At 31.0% G+C, this 18,426-nt stretch overlaps 2 protein-coding genes across 2 annotated transcripts in view; one reads left to right on the forward strand and one right to left on the reverse strand.

Moving 5' to 3' along the window:
* Positions 1–5,653, forward strand: part of LOC107477406 (probable inactive purple acid phosphatase 27) — a 9,042-nt gene extending 3,389 nt beyond the window's left edge. Inside the window, exons 3-13 of the mRNA XM_016097416.3 lie at positions 2,381–2,608; positions 2,692–2,800; positions 2,887–3,004; positions 3,401–3,533; positions 3,636–3,823; positions 3,944–4,130; positions 4,436–4,503; positions 4,595–4,679; positions 4,773–4,961; positions 5,046–5,126; positions 5,359–5,653. Coding sequence (XP_015952902.1) covers positions 2,381–2,608; positions 2,692–2,800; positions 2,887–3,004; positions 3,401–3,533; positions 3,636–3,823; positions 3,944–4,130; positions 4,436–4,503; positions 4,595–4,679; positions 4,773–4,961; positions 5,046–5,126; positions 5,359–5,412 — 1,440 coding nt within the window. The 3' untranslated portion in view covers positions 5,413–5,653. The remainder of the gene's footprint in view (positions 1–2,380; positions 2,609–2,691; positions 2,801–2,886; positions 3,005–3,400; positions 3,534–3,635; positions 3,824–3,943; positions 4,131–4,435; positions 4,504–4,594; positions 4,680–4,772; positions 4,962–5,045; positions 5,127–5,358) is intronic.
* Positions 5,654–6,199: 546 nt separating this feature from the next.
* Positions 6,200–8,140, reverse strand: LOC107477445 (GRAS family protein TF80-like). Its single transcript, XM_016097459.3, has 2 exons — positions 8,011–8,140; positions 6,200–7,586 (listed from the first exon to the last, which is right to left on the reverse strand). Exons 1-2 carry the CDS (start codon positions 8,018–8,020, stop codon positions 6,256–6,258), a joined length of 1,341 nt encoding a protein of 446 aa, XP_015952945.1. The 5' UTR covers positions 8,021–8,140; the 3' UTR covers positions 6,200–6,255.
* Positions 8,141–18,426: the final 10,286 nt, after the last annotated feature.

Here is an 18,426-nt window from a genome sequence, read left to right on the forward strand (position 1 = left end):
TCCGATTGAATTACATAATCTAAATCAAATATCTTTAAACTTTTTGATAAAAAAATAAATATATCTTTAATTTTTTATTTTATGAATATTTAAATTTTTAAAAATTTAAAAATACAATTAAATCTCTAAAAAAATAAATTTATTATTATTGTTATAAAAAAATTAGTTTTATTTTAATTTATTAAAAAATTTAAAATAATCCATTTATTAATATGTCTAACATAAACGTCTTTACAGAAAAATATTTTAAACGTTTTTATAGAAGCATTCCCTCCAAATATATATCATTCTAATAGAAAAGAGAGGTATAGGTAAATAAATGTTCTCTTTAATTCTTGACGTGGGTACGAACGAGCAGCTGTTTCTTCTTCTTCAACTAAATTAATTACTCCACCGGCATTAACATTTAATAATGTTAAAATAAATTTAGAATAATTTCATGCTTTTGCTTGCCCAAGTTTTCATTCATTGTGGTGTTTATCAGCAAGGTCCTAAATTATCCTCTTACATTTATACATTGGGGAATATCTAGCTAGCTAGGGAAATTATTAAGGCCAAAAAAAAAAAATGGATGCCAATGTTTTGATATCTCTTAACTAAGACATTGTCAAAGGGACGTTCCGTTCACGCAATGTTTTAATATCTTGTTGAAAGCTCCGACCCTAAATTATAATGGTATATTGAGATGGAATATAATTTTAGATGCTCCTAGCTAGCACAAATAAAAGCCACTACACTGTATATATTATTTAAATGTTAATTATTACGAAACTAAAACTATATTTGAAGTTATAATAAGAATTTATTCATTTTAATTATTTATTTGTGCATAATGAGTAGGAGTATTTAAATCTAAACTGATCCAAATTAAACCGTTCATCTAATCTAATTTAAACTGAAAACCGATTAAAACCGTACTATTTTGGATTTGATTGGATTCTATTTTTTTCAAGTCGCGAACTGAATTGGATCGGATTTCGGATTTACTTTTTATAACCGATCCAATTCAATCTAAACCGCACAATGTGTTATAATATTATTATTTTATTATTATATTTATGATTATACTTATAACATGTTCAATTTATTATATATTTTTTTATTATTTATATATTATTATTTATTTATTTATTTTAATTAACTTATAATTTTATTTCTGTTATTACGTTGTGATTAATTTTTTATTGTTAAAACTTGTTATGTCATTGTTGATTATTTAAAATTTGATATTAAGACTTGTTATATGTATTTAATTTTTTATTTAAAAAATCGCAAATCCAAACCGATCCAAACCGCTTGTAATCGGATTGGATCGGATTGAATTTATAAAAAAAAGTTCATCCAATCTAAACCGCACCGCATATAAATTAAGCGTTCGGATCGAATGACTTTTTCCCTTAAAACTGAACCAAATCGCACCGCAAACACCCTTAATAATGAGAATGGAAACAAAAGCATATATTTAAAAATTCTAACCACAGAAATAATGGGCAATCCTGAAAAGTACCGGTCGAATATTTGAGGCCTAGTGAAGTGGATTCCTTTGAGACGTAATTAAATAAATGATTAATACTTTGAAGTGTATAATAACTAGGTTCATTAGCATATAGAGAAGGATCTTGGGAATATGTATTATATTATAATAATTTTGGGAATTTCTTCTAAATCACCTCACCCCAAAGAAAATAAAAGAAAAGAAAAGGGCATTGCATATATTGATATATAACACACTAATCAACATCTTTTTTTTTTTGGACCGAACTAAGTATATGCAATATCAGTACACACAGTGACTAACGAATAAATAATATTAATATTTATTTTATTTTATTTTTTATCAAATAATTTAGAGATTCGGTCCGGCAAAATTCTTAATTATTATCAACCTGACATAGTGACATGCAAAGTCTTAATTATTATTCTTAAGGAATAATTCATATTTATCAACTTCATATAGGTTAAGTCCGGCAAAATTATTCTTTGTTATTAACATGTCATATTCTTAAGTAAAATGAAAAGTGGGAGTAGCAAGCTAAGCATTCAGGTTTTTATTCATCACCTGATATTTTATAATTAAATTAATTTTTAAACAGTTCCAATTAACATAATCATCACGTCATGAAACTAGATAATCAGGTCATAAGTCATAACACTTCTATAAAAAACAATTTAATGTTTTTTAATATAAATTTTATAAATCTAAACTGTTTATTATCTAGAGTGCAATTTTATTATAATGTTTTATACATTTAATACGTTACATTTGTTTCCATACTAAAATCTATGTTAATCTATTAATCAATAATGAATGAATATTATGTGTTTTCCTTTCCCACTTAAAATTAAAGAAATTTATATGATGTTATTATTTTTTATGTAGGCACAATTTATGTCAAATGATCCAAATTACCTTAATTGCAAGAGCAAAGCATGCAGTGGTTCAATAAAATTCCACGTCATCAACATTAGAACAGACATCGAATTTGTGTTCTTCACTGGTGGATTCTTGACCCCATGCTTTGTTGGAAGGTCAAAACCTTTGACTTTTTCTAATCCTAAGAGGCCTCTCTATGGCCACCTCTCATCCACTGATTCTACTTCAACTTCTGTATGTAACAAAAAACTAGACTTTAACTAATTAATTAATTAATCTTTTGTTCCTTAATATTACATTAATGATTGGTGTTGCAGATGAGATTAACATGGGTTAGTGGAGATAATCAACCTCAACAAGTTCAATATGCAAATGGGAAATCAGCTACCTCAGTGATCACCACATTTTCACAAGATGATATGTGCTGTGAGTATTACTTAATTATTTATACCTAATCATAATTATATATTATGTATTTCTTCAAATCAACAAACAGTGTTTCCATTTGATAGCTTCAGCATTGCTTCCAAGTCCTGCTAAGGATTTTGGATGGCATGACCCTGGATACATCCATTCAGCAGTTATGACAGGACTTAGTCCTTCAACCACCTTCAACTACAGATACGGAAGGTATTAACAATTTAATTTTGATAGATTCACTTAGCAAAAATAACTAATCAATTTGTGTTGGTCGAGTGGTTAGTTCACTAGTCCATTTAAGCAGGTGTCGAGATTTTAAATTTCAACTTATATATACAACAATTCATTGACGGATTAGTCGTTGACCAACTAAGTTAAGACATATCTTATTGAACAAAAATAACTACTTTTTATATTGGCCGTGTGAATATCTGAAAGAACAAATGTAATAATTAGACAACTATATAAAATGTTTTACCGCTTGTAGTGCATTAAAATTAAACTCAATATATGTTTATGAACTTAATTCAATAGGTTTAGATTATATATATAGCTTGTGAAACTATTTGTATTGGAATACATTGTGACTATGCTATGATGATGCAGTGATTATGTTGGTTGGAGTGAACAAATGAAGTTTTTAACTCCACCTGCTGGAGGATCAGATGAACTAAGATTCATTACATATGGTGATATGGGAAAAACTCCTCTTGATGATTCACAAGAACATTACATTCAGGTAATTTTTTTGACAAAACTACTAGCATATATACAGAACAATAATACCAACAACATCATCATTCATTTCATTATGTTGATCTAGTTCATTTTTCATTCATAGCCAGGAGCACTTTCAGTTATTTCATCTATAGATGAAGAAGTGAAATCTGAGAATGTAGACTCAGTGTTTCACATTGGAGACATAAGCTATGCCACTGGTTTTCTAGCAGAATGGGATTTCTTCCTTAGCCTTGTTAATCCAGTAGCTTCCAGAGTTTCTTATATGACAGCAATTGGGAACCATGAGAGGTATTATTATTGTTGTTATTATTATTATCATTATATCATAATCATTAATGGAATTAATGTAGTGATGTTATCATTAATTACTATGCTTATGGTTTATAATATACTTTATTATATACTCAGGGATTATGTGAATTCTGGTTCAGTATATATCACTCCTGATTCTGGTGGGGAATGTGGAGTAGCATATGAAACATATTTTCCAATGCCAACTTCAGCAAAGGATAAGCCTTGGTACTCTATTGAACAAGCAAGTGTTCATTTCACTGTTATATCAACTGAGCATGATTGGTCACAAAATTCTGAGCAGGTAAATTCAGAGAAGCTTTTTTCATAGTACGTCACAATCTGACATGTCACTAACACGTCAACATATCATTATTATGTCAACATCTCTTTTAACCGTATTAACCCTCAAGGATATAATTGAGACATATTTAAAACATAAGAGAATAAATTGAAACAAATTAAACGTTAAAGGATATTTTTAAAATCTTTTAAAAAATTTCAAAGACAAAAATATATTTTAACCTTTTTCTTAGCATGTTCATATCTTTATGGTTTAATATTATAAGTTTTTTAATACATGTAATTTAACTGCACTATTTTTTGTAGTATGCATGGATGAAAAAGGACATGGCTTCAGTTAATAGACAAAAAACTCCATGGCTAATATTCATGGGGTGAGTTTGGTTTAGTTTAGTTTAAGTCATAGGTTTATTCAATTTCACAGTATATATATTCATTGATCATAATATTTTTAAATGTTTACAGGCATAGACCAATGTATACCTCAGATCATTCATCTGCTGACAAGAATTTTGTTGCAGCTGTGGAGCCATTGTTATTAGCCAATAAGGTTAGTAGTTAGTAAATCAAGTTCCATAGACTATATAGACCCTTAAATTTTTTGTTCACTTTATATATTCATTCTTGGATTGAATTGAACCAGGTTGATTTGGTTCTTTTTGGGCATGTGCATAATTATGAGAGAACTTGTTCTGTATATCAAAACCAATGTAAAGCCATGCCCAAAAAGGATTCAAAAGGAGTTGATACATATGATCATAAAAATTACAGTGCTCCTGTGCATGTTGTTGTTGGCAATGCTGGCTTCATCTTAGACCAATTTCCAAGCAGTGTAAGTAATGATATCTTCATCACACTATGAACAACATTCATTAATTCATATATACATAACATATTTTTAATTGTGTATTTATAGGTGGATAACTGGAGTCTGATAAGGATTTCTGAATTTGGTTATTTGAGAGCACATGCTACTAGGAATGATTTGAGCTTAGAGGTTAGAATTTATTACACTGTTAATTTTAACATAGTTAACATCGTATTCTGTGTTGTTATTCTATCATTTGCCTTTGGATTAAGTGCGAATTCCACGAATATGGAACTCACTCCCTATCCAAAGGCAAATGAGTGTTATGTCAACTCAAAATACGATAATAACTATGTTCAATAAACATTTATTTATACTTGGATACAATTATGTTGATTGTCATCTACTATACTCTCTGCAGCTTGTGACCGCGGATACGAAAGAAGTTAAGGACAGTTTCCATATTACCAAGTGAAAGCTCACTGAAAAATTCATATATACATAAAATGAAAGGAAAGACTAATATAGGTTGAGAAGTGTAGACACACACACAGAGATAGTATGAGTAGTGAAAATCAAAGAATAGTCTGAGTCAATTGCAGAACAAATGTTTTTTTTTTTTTATTCTTAGTATATAGTGCATGTGAAAATTCTCTCATATAAAGTTTTCTGAATATATTCAGAATACTGTTATCACTTGTTCAAATGTGTTCAAATGTGGATGGAGATTCATATTAATGATAATTTCTTTTTATTCATTTGGTCTTTGATTATGTTTATTTCCCTTAACATAAGCAATTCTATTCCTTAAGAAAGAATGGTGAATTATGGATCGGATCTGCATAGTTTTATGCCCCAATGCAAGTTTTATACAGAGATTTGTAAGATTATGAAAGAATCAATGGGAAAAACCTCAAATTTCTAATTATAATTGAAGACAGAAGAACAAGGAAAATGTTCTATGAATCCACTTTACATGGAAACTATGTCTACTCATTCAATATATACTCTTCACTTAGACTAAGTTTAACTAATGTGAGACTTAATTTTTCACACTTCAAATTCCAATACAGCAAACAAATAGTCAAATACTAATAGAAATAGAAATAGATGTACATGTTTCCATTTGAAATAATAAATAAAAAAAAATAACAATCCTAGATATGTTGCAAGAGAAATTTTAGGTGCTGCACTAAACTATCCCACATCCATTTACAGTTACAAGTAATCTAATAATAAGAAGAGTAATTAATAGTTGGAATAAATAACAAATGAACAATGATATACATATATAAGGAGATATGGTGTTGATTCCATCTTATAAAGAAAGATTTAATCCTCTAAAACTCCATGCTGAAATGGAGAAAAGGGGTCTATCACCCCAACAAACAAGTAAGCAACCATGGCCTTCTCTAATCATATATTTGTGTCCATAGTTGTGCAAAACCTCCTTAGCATGCAAGTTATCATTGTCTCTCAAAGGCAGCCTCACAAAACCGGCCAGATCGAGCCGCCGAATCCAATTCTCAAGCTTCTCATACCTCTCCTTTCTCTCAAACCCCTCAGATGCAATGATGTTCTTTATCTGCTCTCCAAGCAGCAAACTCTCAACTTTCTTCCTCTCCAAGGAAGTTCTTCGCACGGTCGAATCCAAGCAATCAAACAAGGCACTGTAGAAGTATAAAGCTTTCTCAACTCTCTCCACAAGACTGCATCCATTAAGATTAGTCTCTTGCTCAGTTATCACCATTAATTTTGGCTGCAGTTTGCGAAGATCTCTTAAAAATGCCTCCATCTTAGGTGAAGGATACAGAGGAGGAGGTGACAAAGCAGAGATAGGACTTGAAATATATGAATTCATCATATCTCTTTCGAGCCACTCTGCGAAAGTTCTTCGGTTCATATGCACTGCTCTATGCAGATTCATCGTTGCAGCCGGGGAATTCCTCCCTAGAACTTCATCATCTGTGGCTAGAAGGCGATGCAGCTGCAAGACAGAACAAATTGCAAGCGCCTCGCCTGTGCGAACCGGCAAACTATCAATGTCAAGGTCTTCTAAAGTGCTAACTATAGGATTGAACTGCAAAGGAAAATCCAATTTCTCTGCTTCTCTTGTCAAACTAGCATTCATCTGATCTAAAACCTCTTTCTTATCATGAATGCTTGTGATCCTCAAATGAGGAGGTCCTTCAGGACGCTCATTCAATGTCATCAAGAGGTTAATCCATTGAACCGGCTCTGCACAATGCAGATCAATTATATGGACAATTTTTTCGCCTTCCATCGCTTTAACTATGACTTGATTTGCAGTCAAGTAAGCACATTTCAGAAAAGGAAACAACTCATAGAAGTAGTTCTGGACAAGGATTTCTTCAGGAGCAGTTAATCTCTTTGAGGAGTTTAGAGCTTTGTCTACTCCTGGAAGATTCTTGACTATCTTGGAAGCCAGAGCTTCGCTGAAATAAGTCACCGTGCGCTGCGCTGCTGCGCCGTCCGGAGACAACTGGTGAGAGATGTATTCAAGTGCTATGTCTGCATTTTTTATGCTTCCTGATGCAACAAATTTGGCACATTCGTAAAGAAGATCAAATGGATTTAAGGTGTTGCTGTCTTCAAATCTCAGCTCCCTTATCCATTGGTATGGTGAACCTATTTTCCAGTTCACAACAAACTAAATTAGCAGATACCAAATAAAAAGAGTTTCATTGTCATGCACACTCAAGTAATTCGTGTTAGAGATATAATCATTTATATACTTTTTTTCTATCGGTTTAAATTTTTAAGAAAAGTAGTTTTATTGATTTAATCAGAACTTCTATTGGTCAAAAGATCTAGATTTCGAATTAAAATATGCTGAAAATTTAGGTGCAGTCGACTTAACGTGAAGTTAATAGCTGAGAGTTTAGTCAAATCAATCAAATCATCTAACCACGCTCAATTATCAACTTTACATAAAGTCTACTGCACTTGAGTTTTCACCTTAAAATATTTGAAAATAAAGAGACGTATTAGAAATATAATTATTCGCATCGTACTTAGATATTTAATATTCCGATCAAAGTAATATACATACCTGAGTCCATAAGGCAAGGGTAGTATTTGGCAGAGAAAATTTTCTGACAGCAGCACCAAATTGTGACAATTTGAAGCGTTCTTGGCAAAGGCCAAAAACGCTTAAAAGCCTCTCACACAGTAACTAAATCACAAGTGCAAAGCGTAACAGATAACAGTTGTGCCGCATTAGGACTTTATAGAAAAAAAAAATTGAAGTCCATCGAAATTGGAGCTCTAAAATGGAAGGATTTTCCTAGGTAGGGATAATGGACAACGGAAGAGGTTGATTTTGTTACACTTTAATTCTTGTCCTTATGCCACATAGGAATATGAGATTTGCGATTTGTGGAAATTGGATATCCCTACATGATTGATTAATCATCATCCATCAAGACGTAGACAGAGTAATAATGGTATAAAATCTTGAAGAAAATAGGTTCATTTGTCATAAAAAGTAATTTTACATCAATTTTTGCGTCATAAATAATAAATAAGAACTCAAAATGTATCTTTCTTCTCCATTAAAAGAAACTAATTTTAACACTTAATAATTAATTAAATATTTAAAATTAATTTGATTATTATTTTTTATAATAATATTATTTAAATTTATGATTTAAAATAATTCAATATTATAAAATATTAAAATAGATAACTTAAATTTGGTTAGTATTTTAAATTTTACAAATAAAAATAAATACATGATTTTATTGGCTACTGTAAGTCCCTCTTTAGAGGGACTCTCAACCTTAATCCACGTGAAGAGTTTTCCTTTTCTCTTCGCTCTATCGGCAATTGAATCCCTATATGTGAGAAGAGAAACTCTATTTTTCAGCATTGGAGCTGCTCTTAGAATATTATAGTCTTAGTTAACATCTTGTAATTATGTACAAAATTTCTTTTTTATGTGTGAAGTTAAAATACAAAAATCTTATCTTTCTTTTATTCTCTTATTTTTTCAAAAAAAAATCCACATTACTGAAAAAGGAGAATAAAACATGTCTTTTAAGAATGTGAATATTTTTTTTTGTGATGTATTTTGAAGGGTGAGTAATAGAATAAAAATATTTTTAAAATATTAAATAATGAGACAAAAATAACCAAAAATATTTTTAAGAATATAAATTTAATGTTAGATATTTTTATTGTATTTTAAAATATTTTGAAAAAAATTTTGTCATTAATAAAAGTAGGAGTTATTTTTGTTAGTGTTTTAATAATTTGGGTACGAAATTGGTGGTTTACTCTATACAAATTTATGATACTTGATTAGTAATTGTGCATGAAATATTTTTAAACAATAATTACAAAGTATTTATCTAAATGATGATGATGCTACATGACCAAGTTATTTTTGTAATTAAGTTTAACAAAATTAGTCCAATAGTTTAAAGTGTTAGAAATAAGAGACTAAACTGAAGAAAAGATGATATATTATTGAGTATATTCAAGTTGTTTAGAATAATAGAAAAGTATTTATAGGTGTTAAGAGAATCGTAATAATAAAGACATAATACTCTATAATAAATATTCAGATATACTAAAAAATTCTAATTGATCCTAATTAATCTTAATTATATTCTAGCATCCCCCTCAAACTCAAGTGACAACTTGAGTTTGAAATATATTTAAAACAATGAAATAAAAAAATGCATAAACTAATAGAACGGATGTAGACGAAACTGCCCGAAGAAAGCGCAGACAAAACTGCCGCTGTCGGAAAGAAGCGCAGATGGAACTGCCATGGGTGCAGACGAAACTGCCGCTGAAGGAAGCGCAGATGAAACTGCAGCTGTCTGAAGGAAGCGCAGACGGAACTGCCAGAAGAGAACGCAAATGGTAACACAAACGAAACTGTCGGATGGAAAAGCAGACAGAATTGCAGGACAGAAAAGTAGACGAAACTGCCGGACGGAAAAGCAGACGTAACTGTCGAACGGGAACGCAGACAGAACTACCGCAAGAGTGGCCGAAAAATTACTGAAAAAATGGCGAACTGCCAAAAAAAAAGCATTGACAAAAGAGAAGGAGCAAAAATGGCACGGAAGGAAAGTATGGTGATTTAAAATCAACTTATCCTCTTTACGGAAGATACCATAGCTCTGATATCATGTTAGAAAGGATAAGGGTGTGTTTGTTTGAGGTGAAAATAGGAGAAAAAAAAAAGAAGGGAAAGAAATTGGAAGGAAAATAGTTATTTTCCTTTGTTTAGTTGAGGAGTGAAATGGAAGAGGAAGAAAAATGAATGGATCCTTCCAACAATGGAAAGAACATGGAGAGAAAACTAATTCTCTCTCTATTTTTCAATATTATCCTTTTATTTTTTTCAATATATTTTATAATATAAGGATAAAATTGTCTTTTTATAACATTTCTTTTCTTCTTATTTTTTTATCCAAACACATCTAAGGAAAATAAAAATTTACTCAATTTCTTTCCTTTCTTTTCTTTATAGGTGTTAAGAGAATTGTAATAATAAAGATATAATATTCTATAATAAATATTCAGATATACTAAAAAATATTAATTCATCCTAATTGATGTTAATTATATTTTAACATAAAGATTGATAACAAAAAAATTGAATTGAAAACCAAAAAAAAGAAAGACATAAAGGAAAAAAAATTGTTGTAATTAATTACAAAAATTACTTGTTTATCTACTATTTTTTCATCCAAGATTAAAATGAAATGTTTTCATCAATATATATTGAGATATGAATGAATGATCATATAGCAATTAAAAAAGATATACAAGCCAATGAGTAATAGCTCAAATGGCATAGTCTCTCCCTACTCAATTAAGAAGTTACAGGTTCGAATTTATAAAAAAAAAAAACAAAAAAGATATACAAGAATCGATTATATTATTTTTCTAATTGTCTTTATATATGGACTATTATTATTAGACAAAATTGAGGCTGGCGACAAATTGATATTCATAGATAAAAACATGCATGTCCGAACGGGCTTTGATTTTGCCTTAGTGTTTAAGATTGAACATTGCTAAGAAAACCCTCGGAAGTGGCTCAAAAAGACAAAAATGTTCTAAGGATTCGTCATTTGATGTGTAAAGTTCGTTGTTTCACACTGAAAAATGCCAAATGATGGCAGTTGCAATGTTAGTGTATTGGGCTATTTGCATGGCAACAATTAATATTCTTCTTAGTTCTAAGCAGTTTCTTTGGAGTTATAACTTCTTCATAATCTATGGTAATGGCTAAGAAACTTCGTTCTTTCAGGGTCCCATAATAATTTAGTATTCAAAATTATTAGATAGGAGTAACAAAAGTTAAATTTTCAATTTATTTAATTGTATATTTATTAAAACAGTGTAATTAAATATTTTTTAATATTATTCTTTATTCAGTCTTTAGAATAGAGAGAAAATAAGAAATAAATAATTTTTCTAATTTTTTAAACAATTGATACCTAAAAGTGGGTATTTAAATTAATTAAATAATAATAAATCTTTATTAAAATAAAAAGTTCAAATTTTTTATTAATAATAACGCCTTAAAGAGCACATATTAATTAAGCTCTAACTTTAGTTGTCTGGCCAGCTCTTTGTTTTACACTTCGCTATTTTTCTTTAAGCTGCTACTTAATCAAATTAACCTTATTCTATAAGCATAAGGTATCAAGTGATGCGTTGTTATATATAACCTACCAAATAATAAGCTCATATTATTTAAGATAAAAAATATAGATTATGCATTTATGCTACTACCTCAGCCTGAAATTTCACTTAAAAAAAAAAAGCCTAAGCAACAGGACCACTAAAGGGCCAACAATAACTGTAAACAAAATAAAATAAAATAAAAAAGGAGTCAACAAGAATTGTGATAAGCCAACGAACCATATCAAAAGAATATTTTTACAATAATATCCTGGTAATATTCTCGTTCGGTAACAATGCAATAAATATTTATTATTTATAAAAATAACAATCTGAATTATCGCGTTTCATCATTCAATAAGGTTATAAGCATTTTAGAATTTAGGTTCAGTTTGGATAAATAATTTAAATAAATTCTTTTGAAAAAAAAATTTAAAATAGAAGTACTTTTATTAATAGCAACTTATAAATAAGTTATTTTGTGTTTGGATTTTTAGTTATAAAAGTACTTATTTTAAAGTTGTAGCATTTGGATAAATAACTCAAAAGATAATTTTTTTTTTTACAAAAGAGAATAAATATTAAAATAACGATGATAACAAATACTTTTCAATATTAAATATTGATTTTACTAACCTAATCACTAATATTATTGTGTATGATATGGTAGGTGAAAATAAAAAATAAATATAAAATGTGTATCAATGTATATTTTATTACTATTTTTTATTTTTTATTTTTATTCCTATTAGAATTTTCTTCTCCTTTATTGAGGTCAAAAACTTGTTATAATTAACTATAAAAATAATAATAATAAGCTATAAAATTAATTTTTTAAAAAGTTAAAAAAAAATTTTAAAATAATATCAAATACATAAATTATGACTTTTCATAATCAAAAAATTAAAGAAAAGTAGGTTCTGCTACGAGTTCTTAGAACTTTTCATAACCTCTTTAAAACTTTTCAGACGCGTACGCTTGCCCTTGTCACATTGTGTCCGAAGATATTACATCGACAATGTAAGGACGAAAGTAATTTAAAAAAATATATTTAGTAAAGTCGTCACCAATTTTTACTTTAACAAAAATAGATCAAATCCTTTACGGTTAAAACCTAGTCTTTGTTTTTTTTTTCCTAAATAAATAAAAAAATCTAAATTACGTGATTTAGTAAAGCAAATTTAATTATGCAAATATCATAGAAGGTATTAGAACTTATATTTTGAAACCTGAAACCCTTATTCACGTAAATTGTGTTAGGGTGTTATAAGTTTCACAAAACACATATTTCTATCTTTTATATGATAATATTAGTAATTGATTATTTTTTTGTTTAGTTAGTGTAGTAGTGAAATTCTACTAAAATGTTATGAAATTGGGAGTTTAACTAACATATTTAAGAACGTACGTTAAAATTATAAATTGAAAACAGTTTTATAATAATTATATAAAACTAAATTTTATTGTAATTATTATTTATTTGTTTATTAAAATAAAAATATTAAAATTTCTATTAATGATTGGATAATTTTAATTTTAAGCATTAAAATTTCGAATCCGGATGCAACTTATTAAGACTTGCGACGCACAAGGTTTTGCCACTTCAACTAAACCTCAGCTGCTAATCTGCTACCAATTCTTATTTTGATGACATCATCATTTCTCCAATAATTGGGCCTTTTATTCTCTTTGGGCCTCCGCGCCTTAATCTTCTACAGAACCATGTAGTAGCCTATGTCCAAAAACGTTTTGTTAAAGCCCATGTGCAAAAAAAATTGTTGAAGCCCAACTACAATAGCTCACATTGCTTAAAAATTTCAGATTATCTAACAATAAAAAAAGAAAAAATCCATAATCCAAGTCATGACAGAGGCATTGTATGAGTGGCAAGCATGAGTGTGTATATGACCAAAAAATAAAATCACGACCTAAGTTAAAAAAAAAAAATTAATCATGACAAAAAAATGTAACTAATATGATAGAGAAGTGTCAATTTATCGTCTCTTTTTTTAAAATTGAAATTTTACTTAAAATTTAAAAGATAAATTAAAATCATGATATAATTTGAACTGTACAATTTTTTATTTAATAAAATTTTAAAATTAATTTATTTATCTAATAAACTGAAACTATAAATAATAAATATAGAATACTAATATATGTTTGAGATAAGTCAATGTAGAAGGTTGCTATTGGAGTTTCTTTCAAGTCACAAACACCAGATAGAGACTAGAAAGTAAAAAGCTTTATTGCATGTACAAGTCATAGAAATATATAATAAATAATTTATCAACAAACGCATGCATGTGTCACCGATCTTATTTCTTTCCAAATAATTTTGATAAGAAATACATGTACATGTTGTTGATATGTGTTTTAACGAAATTACAGAAAAACCCTACACTAAACATAAAGCTAAGATATCCTTTCAAAAAATAAAAAAAAAATAAAAAAATAAAGCTAAGATAGCGTTAACGATCTAACATTGCAAAATGGGGTTGACATGCATGTAAAAGAAAAAAAAAAACAAGAAAACATTGCAAAATAAAATGTTTTGCTTGATGTATGCTTCACCGACGTGTCGGCATAATCTTCGGAGGCTGTTCCAAAAACAAAGGAATTTTCATATTCTTCACGTACATTTTTGTTTTTTAATTATGTACCTATTTTCTTGTTTCTTAAGATAATATATAATATTATTTGATTATTCCCTAAATACAATTCATAAATCTTAATTATATGATATCTTTCATTATAAATTTTTAATTTGCGATATTGAAGGACCAACGAAATGCTTGTCTCAAAGGGTTGAGGCTTAGCTCCATTAAAATCCCTTGAAAAAAATTACTTTGATAAATACCTATGTCAAAAGAAAAGAAACTAATATTTTGTTGAACATAATTAAACTTGTTCTTTCAATAAGCTTTTAAATAAAAAGTAATTAGGAGTGCCAATATACACTTTATCTGCGGGTACTTAATTTGATTCCATCTGGTTGGGTAGGATTGCCAACCCGATTTGCAATAGATAGGATATGGTAGGGTTCTCAAAGAAGAACATTAATTGATAATTTAATATTTTTTTACATAAAAATCAGTTCTATCTTAAATTATCATCAAGTTATATAATAATGTTATATATTTTTTATAATCCGCGGATAAGGTCGGATATCCGCAGGTTAAGAATGAATAGGATTATGGTTTGAATATTCTTAACCCGCAAATAGGATAAAATTGAGTTTATATAAAAATCTCAACTCACAAATAGGATTAGGATTGGCTTCAAAATCTTACCCTATCCTATCCATTATATATCATCCCTGAAAATAACCCAAGTTTTTAGGAAGATTTAGTGTGTTATAGATTGTAAAGTATGATGTATAGTTGGGATTTTGAAGGAAAAATCTGTAGAATTAGTATAATTGGATTTAACTATTGTAGTAATATGTAATTAGCTATCGATTTTTTTTTGTGTCTAAACAAGGAAAGAAACAAAGCAAAAACTATCCTAAATATGAGCGGACGATTTGTTGGAGATCAACACAAGGCTCAGACCAAATAACATGATTAGAGTTACTTTTGCCACCATATTTAGCCATCCAATCCGCAGCTCTATTTGCTTCTCGGGACACCCATTCAACGTGAACAAGCCAAGGACGAGACAAAAGCTCCTGAATCTTGTTAACCAAATCTGTTACTTCAGATGAATACCCACTTGTAAACTCATGCATGATGGGCAGAATGTCAAGGCAATTCGTTTCACATATAATATCCCCCAAACCGCAATCCCAAACTAAAACCAGCCCCCTCCAAGCAGCAAATAATTCACATTTGATTATAGACCAAGGGGGAATGCTTCCAGAGCAGCCCGAGATCCAATATCCCTTAGAATCTCTAATAATACACTCAAATCCCACTAAATTTGAATCCATATACAAGCTTGCATCACAATTAACTTTAAAACTATTGTCTACCGGTGGTTCCCAACACAGGCAATTTCGGAGAGACCTAAAGGCATTGTTTCGATTCCTGTAAACCTATAAGTCATTGGCAGTAATTCTGGCCAAGGCAACAACCTTATGGTCTGTCCAAGGATTGTCAGTATTGAATATGTCATTGCACCTATGTCTCCATACCCACTAAAGCCCTGCACCAAAGGACGTCTCATTGTTAGCCAAGGCCTTCCGAAACCACTCTTCAAGAGCAGTACCAGCCGTCGAGTCCAGGATACTAGGATCCAACATATACCAAATTGCCTTTGATCGTTCACAGTCTCTAAGGCAATGCTCCATAGTCTTCTGTGCCTTGTTACATCTCTTACACATATCTGAAGAAGCTAAATGTCGCTTGAATCGAAAGGTCTCGTTGGTAGAGCATCATGTAAGCCAAGCCACATAGTAAATTTGAACTTCTCTGGAATGTTTGTGTTCCACAACTAGTTCCAATTACTATTGGCATTCCAATTTAATGTTTTCTTTAATAACCATCTGTAACCCTCCCTTGCACTATACTTTTTTGTTGCTGCAGGCCACCACTCCCACTGTGGCTCCAACTCAGTCGAACTAGGATATCTCAAACCACAAATAAACTGCTTAATCTCATGCGGAATAGGCGTGGTAAGACTATCAACCTCCCAAGACACCCATTTCCACAAGTCAGCCACCATGAAATCTGATTCAGAAATATGTACATAAGGAACAAGGTTGCAAAGCTTACCAAAAGGAGTCCACTCATCATACCAAACTGATTTGTGGACATCTCCAATATTCCAATGAAGCCCTTCCTTGAGATGCTCATAGGCACTAACAATGTTCTTCCAGGTAGCCGATGAAGAATTTCTACTGTTTCCGTTCATACCAGATTGATTCCTGAGATATTTATGCTTCAGAACCTGCACCCATAACTTCTCACTATTATTTAGACAGTCCCATACCAACTTTTTCAGAAGCGCCACGTTAACACAGGAAGTATCCCTAATACCCAATCCTCCTGCCTTTTTAGGAGTTATGACGACCTCCCACCTGACCAAAGGCAGCCCTTTTCCAGTTGCTTGGCCTTTCCACAAGAACTGTCTCATCAAAGAATCAATTTTATTACATGCATACTTCGGGAGAAGAAAAATTTGCATTTCATAAACTGGGATAGAGGCCATAACCAATTTAACAAGACAAAGCCTCCCTGCCTTATTCAGTAGGCGTCCTTTCCAAATGGAGAGCTTCCTCGAAATTTTTTCAATAACCTCCTGAGCCGTCTTCCTGAAAGCTCTGGCATTATCGATGTTAATTCCCAGGTTTTTATCCAAATCATTGCAGAACCGGATGTTAGAGACCGTTGAGAGAACCTCTTTTCTCCTCTTTGACACCCTCTTGGAACACTGGGCCTTTGACTTATGAAGATTTACCTTTAAACCTGACGCTCTAGAAAATAAGTCCAAACAATGCATGACCTCTATTACTTGAGCTTTTGATGCCTTACAGAAAAGCAAAAGATCATCTGCAAACATCAAATGAGAGAGTCGTGGTCCGTTCCTAGAAACCGCAACTGGGTTCCACAATCCTTGGGAAACTCTATGAGAGATAAAGCAGGCAAGCATTTTTATATAGAGTACAAATAGATAAGGAGACATAGGATCTCCTTGCCTCAACCCTCTCTTCGAATTGAAATTTTGGAGCCTGTTCCCATTCCACAAAACTGCCAACGAAGAGGAAGTCACACAATTCAATATAAGATTAATGGTAGCCTTTCGAAACCCAAACCGGACCAAAGTAGCTTCCAAAAAATGCCAGTCTACCCTGCCATAAGCTTTTTTCAAATCAATCTTGAATGCCATGGTCCCTTTTCGAGACTTGGTGTTCCTCATGAAGTGCATGATCTCCTGAGCAATGATAATATTCTCTGTAGTTCCTCTTCCTAGAATGAACCCTTCTTGCAAGGGACCAATGATCTCTGACAGGAAAGGTTTGAACATGTTAACTAGAACCTTTGTGACAATTTTATAAATTACATTACATAAGCTAATAGGCCGAAACTCCCGTAAGGAAGAGGGAACTTCCACTTTAGGAATTAGAACAATGAGAGTATCGAAAATAGTTGCATTAATTGGCTCACCCTCAAAGGCTCGCTTGACCAGTCCACACACATCGTTGCTAAGAGAGTCCCAGAACTCTTTGTAGAAAATTGCTTGAAATCCATCTGGCCCTAGGACTTTAAACGAACTAATGATCATCACGGCTCTTTTAACCTCTTCAGACATCACTGGTTCCACTAACTTTTGACAAGTCTCAGTACTAAGAGACGGGCAAGGAAAAGGCCCCATGGCGTCCAGGTTAATATCCTCCCTTGTAGAAAAGAGCTTTTGAAAGAAAGAATTTGCCGCCATTTCTAGAGTCGTAGTCTCCGTGGCCCAAGACCCATCCTCCAAAAATAACCCATGAATTTTATTTTTCTTTCTCCTGATAACTGTCTGCAAATGAAAAAATTTTGTATTTCTGTCTCCACATCTCACCCATTGTTCTCTAGATTTTTGATACCACAACAGCTCTTCTTGAAGAAGGACAACATTCAATTCCTTATGCAAAACTTGCTCTTTGATCCTAAGCTGTTGATCCTCCCGACTCTCTAGAGTAATCTGAACGTCATTCAAAAGCCTCTCCAAATCCCTTTTCTTAACAAAAATATTGCCAAAAACCTTTTTATTGAAGCTAGTTGCATCTTTTTGAATCTCCAACAAACATTTTACTACATCCGGAGCTCCTCTATTCCAAGCTGTATCAACAACATTCCTAAAAAGAGGATGAGTCATCCATGCAGCCTGGAAT

This window comes from Arachis duranensis, chromosome 3 (assembly GCF_000817695.3).
Source record: "Arachis duranensis cultivar V14167 chromosome 3, aradu.V14167.gnm2.J7QH, whole genome shotgun sequence".
Classification (NCBI taxonomy): domain Eukaryota; kingdom Viridiplantae; phylum Streptophyta; class Magnoliopsida; order Fabales; family Fabaceae; genus Arachis; species Arachis duranensis.